We start from the raw sequence: 12,253 nt of genomic DNA, 5'->3' as shown, positions 1-12,253 counted from the left end.
GGCTGCACTGCTTCCGGGGACAGTCTCAGGGCTTGACAAATGCTCCTAAATCAAGGTGGATGCGTGGTTACTATATGGTTGGAGGAGAGGATTGTAGTCTTAGCTGTGGATGCCTATGTCTGCCCAGAGAGGCTTTGAGGCAAAATTTATGTCACATTTTACTTGATTGATGGTCCAACAGGAGGGAGGCCTCATAGGGTTGTATCAGAAAAGATGGAGGCTTTGCTTCCAACAAAGACAGGAGGCACAGCGTTGAGGTTCCCTGTGAAGCAATGTTTGAGTGATGTAGCATAACCACGTGAAAGATAAAAGAGGAAACCGATTCACAGAGAAGCACCGACCACGTGACAGTGCATGTTTATTCTGATTTCCTCTTCCGCATGTCTAAATAAACCAGATTTTACACCCTGCTCTGGACGTTGCCTACATTTTAGGAGAGGGCTGACTGGAAGCCACTGTCGACTGGTGGTCAGTTACTCCATCAGAAAATTCACCTGGAATTTAATTTTCTGGTTGGGAGAGGCCAAATCTACATCTATATCTATGCCTGTATCTACATCTGTATCTAATCTATATTTATATCTGTATATGTCATACCCAAACAAATTCTAATTTAAATTTCATCTGGTGAAGTAATCCAGACTTGGAAAGAAAAATGTCATGTTTTTACTCATATGTGGAGTCTAGATAACACACATACCTAATGCCACAAACACATATGCACATACTTATGCATGCACATGCATAACTACATACACATGCAGAAACGCACATACCATAAACATACATGTGTACACATACCACACGTATGTATTCATATGCATGTACAACACATAGTACACACACAGCCTATTTTGCATGTGTGTTACACATTTAAAAATTATTTGTATTTTATGTACATTGCTATTCTGCCTGTTTTATGTGTGTGTGAGGATGTCAGATCCTCTGGAACTAGAGCTACAGACAGTTGTGAGCTGCCATGTGGGTGCTGGGAATTGAACCCAGGTCCTTTGGAAGAGCAGCCTGTGCTCTTCGACTTCTCTCCAGCCCCATGTGTTACACATTTTAATGAACAATGCTTAGTTATTGTAACACATTGAAAGCAGAAATGTAGAGAGTAAAAAGTAACCTTTGTTGGGTTTCATAGATGCACAGATATAAGTACACACACACACACACACAAACGCACACATATATGTATGTATAATCTTAGTTTAATCCAAATAGGGCCATATATGACAATCTGCTTCAGTTCCTATAACAGAATACCTGAGGCTGGGTATTATGTAAAGAGGAGAGGTTTAGGGTTGGTGAGATAGCTCAGGCATTTGCTGCTACTCTTGAAGATCTGAGTTCGATCCCAGGATCCATATGGGGAGAGAACCAACTCCTGAAGGTCAGACTATGACCTCCACATATGTGTGTGTCATGACACATATGATCATACACATGCACACACAACATTAAAAAATAGAGGTTTATTTGTATGTACATATTCCTTCCCATGATGCATCTGGTTTTAATCTTAAGTACTCATGGTTGTATGTACAACCTTTGAAGACACAGTATTGGCTTACTGTGCTTGTACTGCAAACCAGGTCAGGCCAGACTGGCCTTTCCGTACTGCGTACCTTGATACCCTGGGGAGATACTTGAATAGGAACTAAGTTCTATCATTGCTATGGGAGGAGAAACCTATCCCATTATTCAGAGAGGTATGTAAGTGTAGCCCGAGTAGGTAGAGGTCCCAGGCTGCTGGGTGCACTGTTCAGAGGTGGGTACGTGCACAAAAGCAGCTGCTGGATGCATTGTTAGAAGAGTGTATAACCCACCCCAAGTGGAGTCCTAGGCTTCCAACTCATTCCCTATGCTTGCTTGCCTTATATGGGAAGTGTTAACAGTTCCTTCCTCAGGACTGTTGGAGTTTTGGCCAGTGGGGCTCTTTTGCACTCTGTACTGGGGTCTCCTGGAAGATTTAGATTCTTGACTTTTTCCATAATGCGATGGAGGGAGAAGGGCTGCGCGGCTATGGTGCCACTTGCTGGGACGGTGGGTGGCGATGACATTCTGCTCACTTCCTCACGTATCAGAACAGACTTTGACCATGACTGTACTCTCCCTTCTTTGTGCAGAGAGCACGGGTCGAGGTGCTGCAGACAGCTTGCAGAAGTTTTCCTCCCTGCCTGCCTATCTCCCAGCCAGCTTCCACGTCTCCGATGCAGAAGAGGCTTTCTTCCTTAAGGAGGCCAACCAGGACCTCATGCGCAACGCCAGCCTGCAGGCCCGGTCTGCCACACTCTTCATCCACCGAGCCCAGAGCCCTCCTGCCATCAACGCCAGCTACGGCCCCTTCTCTGTGGAGAAGACGGTGCCCTGGGACTTCCTGCTCACGCCCACCCCTTTTGGGAATATGGAGAGGTTCCCTTTCAACTGGCGGCTCAAATCCCACATCCTCGACAGCTCCATCTTTTCCAACAGACCCAAAGTGCAGACACTGTTCTATGTCACTGGCATGGGCTGGGATGACAGTGACCCCGGGGACGATCTTCCCTGTGTCAAGATGTTTGCCTTTCCAGAGGCCAGGGAGGTGGCAGCCAGCTGCCGGCTGCAGGGGGCCCCTGGGCTGTGTGTGGCAGAGTTGGAGCTGCTGCCTGAGTGGTTCAGCTCGGGTCTGGACCTCGAACCCCGGGAGGAGATCCCGGCGTTGCTGGGCGGCACCGCTATGGAACTGTTCTTTGCCCTTTATCCAGCCAACGAGGCTGGTCAGTGCCCGCTGGAGGAGGAGGGCAAATGGGAAAATAACATCCACTCGGAACAGGAGGAGCCTCAACCAGTGCTCCCCGCCCGGGAGAGGATCGGCAGTGTGGTGGTCTACCCTACCCAGGATGACCTGCGGTGGTCCTTGGTGAGCCTTGACGACAACATCGCTCTCTCCATCCCCCTGAACCTCATCCGAGAAGGGGAAGTGGCCACCTTTTTGGTTTCTCTGACCAGTGGCTCCGTGGCAGACCAGTTCACTCTTCGGTAAGTAGTTTTGTGGCATCAGATAGGAGGAGAATTGGCTCTTGGCGAACCCTGAGCTCTCAGCTGCTGGAAGGCACTGGTCACCTGATCACTGTTGAGTGTTTGTCAGAGGCTCCTGTGTTCAATTCTAGTTAAGGTGGTGGGAAAGGGCTTTTATCTGGTTATCACCAATAGTGACGAGCTGATGTTTATCCTGGGGGGGGGTGTGTGAGTTGTAGCGGGAGGGAGGGTAGAGAAGGTGACTGAAAGAGAGTGGCAGCGTGGATGTGACACCAGCTTCGTCTGCTGGCTGGCTGTGACTGCCTTAGAGATCTGTCCTCCTCAGAGCCCGGGAGACTGAACCTTGTCTTCCCAGAAGATTCTATTTCTAAGAAATGTCTCTTGGGTCCTCAAGAGCGAGAGACACTTGTGGGCTATAAGAGATGTGTGTTTCAGCACTCGGGAGGCAGAGGCAGGCGGATCACTGTGAGTTCAAGGACAGCTTGGTCTACAAAGCAAGTCCAGGACAGCCAAGGCTACACAGAGAGACCCTGTCTTGAAAAAACAAACAAACAAACAAACAAACAAACAAGCAAAAGAGATGCATGTTTATGGCTCAGTGAATGCTTTAGGAAATGGAGTTAGGGGGCCATGCATCAGATATGGGCTGGCAGCATCATACCTTCCCAGATAGACTCTCAGGTACCAGGGGCCCTTCTGGGAGGGTGGGGGGGGAACAGCTCTCTGTTGCTGTGGGTCACTCTGGAATCCTGTCATTTCTCAGTGCAAGGATGGTGGGGTTGCCCAGTCCTGAGAGTGCTACAGGCCCTGAGCCCAGTGCAGCGAGACACCCAAGTGAGATGACAGCTGGTGTGTGTGTGTGTGTGTGTGTGTGTGTGTGTGTGTGTGTGTGTATGTGTGCGTGCGCACGCATTCTGGAAAGTGCTTAGTGGCTCGGTGGTGACTCAGCTCTTTGTGCCATCTTTTGTATCTCTGATGACTTTCTCAGCTTTGTTGTTGTGGCCTGAAAACATCCAGGACGAGGGGGTGGGTTGCAATAAAACATATTTACAAAAGCAGGTGCTCCCCCCACCTCTCCACTGAAGGATCAGATTGAAGCCAGGGAAGCAAAAGCCATTCTCTCTCCTTTACTGTCTATTTCTCTCTCCTTCTCTCTCTCTCTCTCTCTCTCTCTCTCTCTCTCTCTGTATGTGTGTGTGTGTGTGAGCATGTGTATGTGAGTGTTTGTGAGTATGTGTATGTGAGTGTGTGAGTATGTGTGAGCATGTGTATGTGAGTGTGTGTGAGAATATGTATGTGTGTGTGAGTATGTGTATGTGAGTGTGTAAGTATATGTGAGTGTGTGTGAGCATGTATATGTGAGTGTATGAGTGTGTGAGCATGTGTATGTGAGTGAGTGTGTGTGAGCATGTGTATGTGAGTATGTGTGTGAGCATGTGTATGTGAGTGTGTGAGTGTGTGTGAGCATGTGTATGTGAGTGTGTGAGTGTGTGTGAGCATGTGTGAGATCATGTGTATGTGAGTGTATATATGTGAGTATGAGTGTGTGTGTGTGTGTATGTGTACACCACAGTCTAACAGGGTATCATCTAGAGCTGGGCCCTAAAGGGCAGGCAGAATTTGAGGGGATGGGCAAGGGAGGCAAGTCCACATGGCAGGAAGAGCTTAAGCAAGAGACAAGGATCACACAGGTAAACTAAGGGCAAGATCCTGAAGCCGGGGAGACGGCTCTGCCAGTAAAGCATTTCCATTCCCATCTTTCTTGGGGCTTTGGTTTGTTTAAACCAACCTCTCTAACCCCATGTGTACTGGCTGGACAAGCTAGAGTCATCAGAGGGGAAGGAGCCTCAGTTGAGGAAGTGCCTCCGTGAGATCCAGCTGTAAGGTATTTTCTCAGTCAGTGATCCATGGGGGAGGGTCCCGTGCATGGTGGGAGGTGCCATCCCTGGGCTGGTGGCGCTGGGTTCAATGGGTAAGCAGGCTGAGCAAGCCATGGGGAGCAAGTCAGTAAGCAGCACCCCTCCATGGCCTCTGCATCAGCTCCTGCCTCCAGGCTCCTGCCATGTTTGAGTTCCTGTCCTGACTTCCTTTGGCGAGGGACAACTGAATAAACCCTTTCCTCCCCGACTTTCTTTTTGGTCATGGTGTTTACTTCACAGCAAAGGAAAAACCCTGACTAAGACACCCCTGGCCTCTCCTTCAGTACACTGAGCTTTCAAGAATGGTCCTTGCTTGGGCGGTGGTGGGGCACGCCTTTAATCCCAGCACTCGGGAGACCGAGGTGGGTGGATCTCTGAGTTGGAGGCCAGCCTGGTCTACAGAGTGAGTTCCAGGACAGCCAGGGCTACCCAGAGAAACCCTTTCTCAAAGAAACCTGGAAAAAAATTTGCAGCTCTGTTTGTGGTCTGATATGCCGCAGCCATGCTCAAGAGATGAACGGCACACGGATGTCTTGCTTTGGGCTCTCTGCTGAGGGTCATAGAGGGTTAAGAATATGCTGGGAAGGTGAGCCTGGCCCTCCCCCCAGCACCCTAGCACTCTCTTGCCAGATATCCATTCCTCTTGGACTGTTGACTTTCCATTAAAATTCTCCTGGGCCCATCTAGGTCATCATGAGCATGTGCAGGGTATCCCTACTCCCGGCTCACTCACAAACGCTGCCTCCCTGGTGTAGACACAGAAGGCAGCCAGGGCAGATAGTAATGGCGTGGTCCCTCAAGAGACTTCAGTGCGTGCCAAGGCTCAACTCCCAGAGGTAGTATGGGAACTTTGAGGGTTGCTATAGGGTGCAGTCTGGCCTTCCCAGTCCATCTTGCCCTCACCTGCATTCTTTCTTGCCTAGACTGACTTCTGTGTGGCAAATTCTGTGTTGACTGGTCTGTTCCCCATAGGGTAATTGCAATTTCATGGTATTAAGGAAAATGGGTAGGAGAGAGAGAGAGAGAGAGAGAGAGAGAGAGAGAGAGAGAGAGAGAGAGAGAAAGAAAAGAGTCCCTTTTGTGGCTCGAATGAGAAATGAGAAATCTTTCTAGCACCGCATACAGAAGAAACTCAATTTTGGTGCCTTCACATTGCAGAAGAACTGTTGAGAATTAATTTCACTTTTGGAGCAGGGCTGAATTGCACGGCAGCAATCTGTAAGATCAGCTAGAACAGTCTATCACCGAGCAAGTTCATAAAGCTCTAATAGGCCCCTCTGACCGTAGGAACCGCAGACCAAGCCACAGGCGAGCTTTATTTATTTGCCATCTGTATGTAAATTCTGCTGTTATGGAAATTTTGTGGCATCTAGATAAGACACAACGTACTGGGATATAGTTGAGCTGAGGTTAAAAAAAAAAAAAAGCCATGTCTGTGTAAATGTGGGTGAGAAATTAGTATGAGAATCAGCCTCATGCTTGGGGCCCAACCTGTGGTCAAGAGGATGCTCATTTGAATGCACAGTCCTGGATGGCTCCTTTGAATATGCAGTGCTGGGTGGCTCACCTGAATATCCAATCCTGGATGGCTCATTTGAGCACACAGGGCTTACGTAGATGCCACGGGGGCTTGGAAGAAGGTTTAGTGGGTAAATTTCTTGCTTTGCAAGCAGTGGCACCTGAGTTCCATCTTCAAAACCCATGCAAAAAAGCCAGCCATGCACATGAGAGTATACTCCTGGCACAAGAGCATAGTCCTGGCACTGGGGAGGTGGAGCTGGACAGCTCCGTGGGACTCAGTGAAGGGACAGACTGCATGGGACGAACAGGCATGTTATGAGGGGCTTTATTAGTGACTCACAGGATGCAGTCTGGGTAATCCAACAATGGCTGTCTCCTGACTGAAAGCTGAGAATTCAGTAGTCTTTCAGGCCAAGAGGCTGGATGCCTCTGCAGTCCCAGTCTGGTACTGGGGTCCTGGAGGATTCCGGGAGCACTGCTGGTCTTCAGTTCATGGTAGAATCTAGAAGAAGTGGGGTTTCATATCAGCCACAGCAACAGGACAGGCGAACCTGCCAGTGCGAGTGAGGGTGAGCAGGTGAAATGCAAAGTTTCCTTCCCCCACGTCCTTTCATCTGAGCTGCCTCCAGAAGGCGTGGCCCAGGCTTAGTTTTTACTTCAAGAAACCCAGTCAAGAAAAACCCCTCCTAGGGATGCCTAGCAGTTTGGGTTTGAGTTGGTTCCAGATGCAACTGACAACCAGGATGAGACATCGTGCTTATTCTCCAAGTTCCGGATGGGGAGAGAGAGAGAGAGAGAGAGAGAGAGAGAGAGAGAGAGAGAGAGAGAGAGAGAGAGAGACAGAGAGAGAGAGACAGAGAGAGAGAGACAGAGAGAGACAGAGAGACAGAGAGAAACAGAGAGAGACAGAGAGACAGAGAGACAGAGACAGAGAGAGACAAAGAGAAAGAGACAGAGGGAGACAGAGACACAGAGAGACAGAGACAGAGAGAGGAGAGAGAGAGAGAGAGAGAAGAGAGATGGGGAGAGTGAAGGAGAAAGAAGGACAGAGAGACAGACACAGAGACTCAGAGACACAGACAGAGACTCAGATACAGTCAGAGAGACAGTGACAGACAGATAAAGAGAGACAGAAATACATAGAGAAAAAGAGAGAAAGAGAGAGGAGAGAGAGACAGACAGAATGATAGACATTGGGACATAGACAGAGACAGACAGAAACAGAGAGACAGAGACAGAGAGACACACAGAGACACATAGACACACAGAGACAGACAGAAACACACACAGACCCTGTCTCACAAAACAGTGGTTGACACCTGAGGAATGACATCCAAGGGTGACTCTGGCTTTTATATGCATGTGCACTGTGTTCTCTCCCTCCCTCTCTCTCTCTCTCTCTCTCTCTCTCTCTCTCTCTGTCTCTCTCTTGCGACACACACACACACACACACACACACACACACACACACACACACGGGCTGAGTATCACAGGGGTCACAAATGCCTGTAACCCACCTTATTATCAGTTCTCAGAGCCTGGTGTCAGTCTCCTCAGAGACTCCCCAGGTCTCTCTTCACAGAGGTTCATTTCATTGTGAAAGGACACATAATTTTTTTTGGAGTTAATTACAGCCAGGAATGGAGCACCACCCTCCTCTGCTTTTGAGCTTAAAAGAAACTTGCACTGACAAGAGAGAAGGAAACAGGGCACAGGTGTGTGGAGCACCCGCTAGGTTATGTAATCATCAGCCCTGGTGGCTTGTTCTGTAACTGGTGGCTGCTGTGGTCTTGAAGGAGCCCACAGCACACAGGAACACTGGGTAGAAAGTTTGACCGGCTATGCTGAAGGGACTTCATGTTACCATGGCGACAGGACAAGAGGAGGAGCAGGCATTCAGAGGAAGCCTCAGTCTGGTTGGGTGAGACCCAGCGCAAACACAGACTCACCTCTGCGTTTCCAGTGAGGCCTATGTTTTGTTAGTTCGGCCTCCTCCCAAAAGTTACCATGGTTTGCCGTGATGCACCAGCTGTGTCCTCACACCCGGGGAAGCACCAGGCAGGAGGAAGTGGAGGTAAACTGATAGCCAGGAATGCACATGGGGGTGAGGCGACTGGACTGACAACAGGTGCTTGTCTTCCGTCAGTGGCCTTCCATCCCAGGTGCTTCAGGGAGTTGCTCTGTGGTGCCCCACAGCCACCTGTGGCTCACATCTGTTGCTCGACTGTGTTGGGAAAAATAAGGACCCACGGCCCAGGCTGCGAGCCCTTGGCAGATTGCGGCATCTGGCTGGGATTCAGTAACACTGTGGGGTTGCCATTTGTACTTATTTTAGGGGTTTCTTCTCTTTACGGAAAGTGGGGTTGCTTTGGCTTTTCGTGGCAGGAGCGGATGTGTTGCTCTCTCCCTAGAGAAGGTAATGTAAGGCCAGCCTGTTTTAAAGACAAATAGGAAGTTGTCATGCAGATGACACATGGGGCAAAGCAAAATGGTCCAGGATGATCCAGGGACTTCCAGGACTGGGAAGGCTGAGGGACAGTGTGTGTCCCTCTAACTCAGTGGGTCATGACCTGTTGGGGAGGGGATGTCCCCAATGACCCTTTCAACAGGAGTCAACTAAGACCATCAGAAAACACAGATATTTATGTAAAGATTCGTAACAATAGCAAAATCACAGTTACAAAGTAGCAGCAAAATAATTTTACGCCACAACGTAAGGAGCTGTATTAAAGGGTCCCAGTATCAGGAAGGCTGAGAACCCCTGTTCTAACCGACAGTGATGAGCCTCAGGCGAAGCTCCATTTGGGTTTGTTTCTTCAGAGGCCACTGGCTGCTCGTGTCTGTGATGGCTCTCTGTGTCAGCCACCTTCACCTGCAGCCGCCTGTCTGGAACAGGGGTTATTTCGACTTCTCCCCTTTAAAACAGCGCCTGCTCACACTTCCCAAAGGCAGTTGCCTAAGAACTGCCTAAGAGGGTGAATGAAGTTTGCGGTCAAGGGAGGGTTCGTAGGATGACAGCTTGTTTGCTGCCCTCTCCTCTTCTGAGGGTTGGAGGAAGTCTGCTACCAAAAAGGCAAGCTGGACCCTCCCTGTGGTGATCACATGGTTCCATTGGCACAAGTCTTCAATGCAGATAGTACACCTTTGCAGATGTATCCAGGCAGTTTCCAGCCAGTGAGCATCTGGGTAAACCGAAATAGGTGCATTTATAGCACATTCTTTTTCTTTCTCTTTCTTTTTTAGTTTTTTTCGAGACAGGGTTTCTCTGTGTATCCTTGACTGTCCTGGACTCACTTTGTAGACCAGGCTGGCCTCAAACTCAGAGCTATCCACCTGCCTCTGCCTCCCAAGTGCTGGGATTAAAGGTGTGTGCCACCACCTCCGCCTGGCTTTCTTTTTTTGTTTTGTTTTTGTTTTTCAAGGCAGGATTTCTCTATGTATCCTTGCCTGGCCTGGCCTAATTTTGTAGACCAGGCTGGCCTCGAACTCACAGAGATCCACCTGCCTCTGCCTCCCAGAGTTCTGGGATTATAGGCGTGCATGACTGTGCCTGGCTATTATGGCACATCCCTATGACAGGAAGATCACCATGCGTTCAAGCCAGGCCTGGGCTGCATAGGGAATCCTTGTCTCTCCCACAAAGGGTGATCTGAAGCAAAATCCACGGAAATAGTTGGTTTCTCTGGAGCAGGCAGTGGGAAAGGGACCTGAGGGACCCAGTATCTTAGCTTTGTTTTCTGTTGCTGTGATAGTCTATCCCTGGGAAGAGCTACCAGAAGGACAAAGGAGCTATCTGGGTCACAGTTTCAGGCTGCAGTCCCTCACCGAGGGACTGTTCAAATTCAAGCGTGAACTCGAAGCAGCCGTCCACATCACGTCCAGAGTCAAAGGCAGAGGGCCTTGGATTAACACGTGCATTTTAGCATTCAACTTCATTTCTCCACTCTTAGACGGTCCAGAAGTCCCCTGCCTAGGGAATGGTGTCGCCCACAGTGGCACAGGTCTTCCCGCTAACCGAAGACAGTGCCCACAGGCCAATCTAATCCAGGCAACCTCTCACTGAGATCCCCTTTCCAGGTGGTTTGACAAAGGTATCCACTCCACTCAGATTTCTCAGTTACCCACCCCTCCTGTTTCCCTGGGGATCACAGTGGCAGAGCCCGCTGGTGGATGGGCAGGTTAGTGATAAGTGTGCCCTCTGTGCACCTCTGGGGCCCCAAGCACCTGCTTATAGGTGAGCGTGAAAGTCTGTGAGCCACTCTCTTACAGGGTGTTATCTGTTTCACACTGAAGGAGGGCTGCCCTGGGAGTGTATGGAAGGTTCTCAGGGCAGAGATGAGGCAGGAGGATAGTCATCTTTGAGTATTGATAGGGAGAAACTGAGGCAGAGGGAACTTCAGGCATGAAGCCCCCTCCAAGGCTAGAGAGTTTGAAATATGGGCTCAACTGGGAGAGGGAGGCAGAAACATCGTGGAGGCTGAGTGAGTCAGCCTCAAGGACCAAGATCGAGGACAGGTGGCCCAATTCAGCATCCCCCACACTGTGCTTGGTGCCTCAGTTTCCCCTTACACAAGACAGAACGATGAAGGATCTACTCTGAAGGGAGACTTGAGAGGAATAAACAGGTTAGTGTGACACTGGAGATCCAGCTAGACTGTCTGTGTGGATCCAGGGAGACCATGGAAGGGCCTTGAAGGAGAAAGAGGTACTTGGTGCTAGAGTCATCACAGTTGGTGGGGCACAGTGGAAAGACTCACTTAGCCTAAGGCAGCAGGAATGAGAGGCAGCCACTCACTACAGTGTCTGCCCATCAGGAAGCAGAGGAAGGAAGCCTGGGCTGGAAGCCAGCTTGCTCAGTTCCCCCCACGAGGTCCCAACATCCTGAAGATTCCATGCTGCCTCACAGCAGCACCAGCAGCTGGGGACCAGGTGTCAGACGTTTGCAGCTCTGGGCACCTCTGGCTTGCATCTCCGTAGTGAAGTTCTGGTTTCATAAAAAGATGGTGGAGATGTGGGAGGAGGGGTCAGAATGGAGGAAGCAGGTGCCTGGGTGTCCTGGTTTCCTGTCTGTTGCTGTGATAAAAACACCCTGCAGAAAAACAACTAGGAAGGGAAGGGATTTGTTTGAGGTCGTAATTCCAGGATATAGCCCATCACAGCGGGGATGTCAAGGCAAGAGCGTGAAGCACCTGGTTGCATCACATCCACAGTTGCTATCAGTTGTGAAAATTTAAAGGTGGTGCACGCATGTCTTTAATCACAGCCCTTGTTATCAGCTCACCAGGGAATCCACCAGGCGAGCGCCCAGTGTATTCCTGCCTGGCATCCGGAGGCTCTTGACTGCCTTGGGTCTCAGCAGATGGGGTGAGGGTGGCCTTCTGAAAGTTCTCTTGGTTTCAGGCCTGGTAGGAGAAGCATCGGAACACCACCTCATCCCCCCCTACTGATCCCAAGGGACCCTGGGAGCCGCCTCAGGAGCAACCCATGTGGGTGGGTGGTGAGAAAGTTCTGTTGGCTTCCTGCTCTTTGCTCCTCTGTCTATGCAGAGAACCCCAGAATGACAGCTACCTCTCTGTCCTTAAACCAGGGTAGGAGACCTCAGAGCGGGATGGGGGTGGCTTGGGAGGGATTTCTCACTACTGTTGAAAATGTTAGTCTGGCCATATGAGGATGGAAATAGATTTGAATATTAGAAAGTAAAGAAGTGGATGGGTGGGGCCGGGCGTGGTGGCGCACGCCTTTAATCCCAGCACTCGGGAGGCAGAGTTGGGCGGATCGCTGTGAGTTC

The 12,253-nt window shown here is 50.0% G+C and overlaps 1 protein-coding gene across 2 annotated transcripts in view; it reads left to right on the top strand.

Moving 5' to 3' along the window:
• TMEM132B (transmembrane protein 132B) overlaps positions 1-12,253 on the top strand; it is a 250,881-nt gene that overhangs the window by 81,201 nt on the left and 157,427 nt on the right. For both annotated transcript variants that reach the window (XM_084762977.1, XM_084762978.1), the window contains exon 2: positions 2,133-3,024. In XM_084762977.1, the coding sequence (XP_084619103.1) occupies positions 2,133-3,024 (892 nt within the window). The remainder of the gene's footprint in view (positions 1-2,132; positions 3,025-12,253) is intronic.

Source organism: Acomys minous (assembly GCF_964271855.1).
Source record: "Acomys minous genome assembly, chromosome: 16".
In the NCBI taxonomy this organism is placed as follows: Eukaryota; Metazoa; Chordata; class Mammalia; order Rodentia; family Muridae; genus Acomys; species Acomys minous.
Note: the sequence above shows the minus strand (reverse complement) of the source record. Positions and strands in the feature narration are given on the sequence as shown.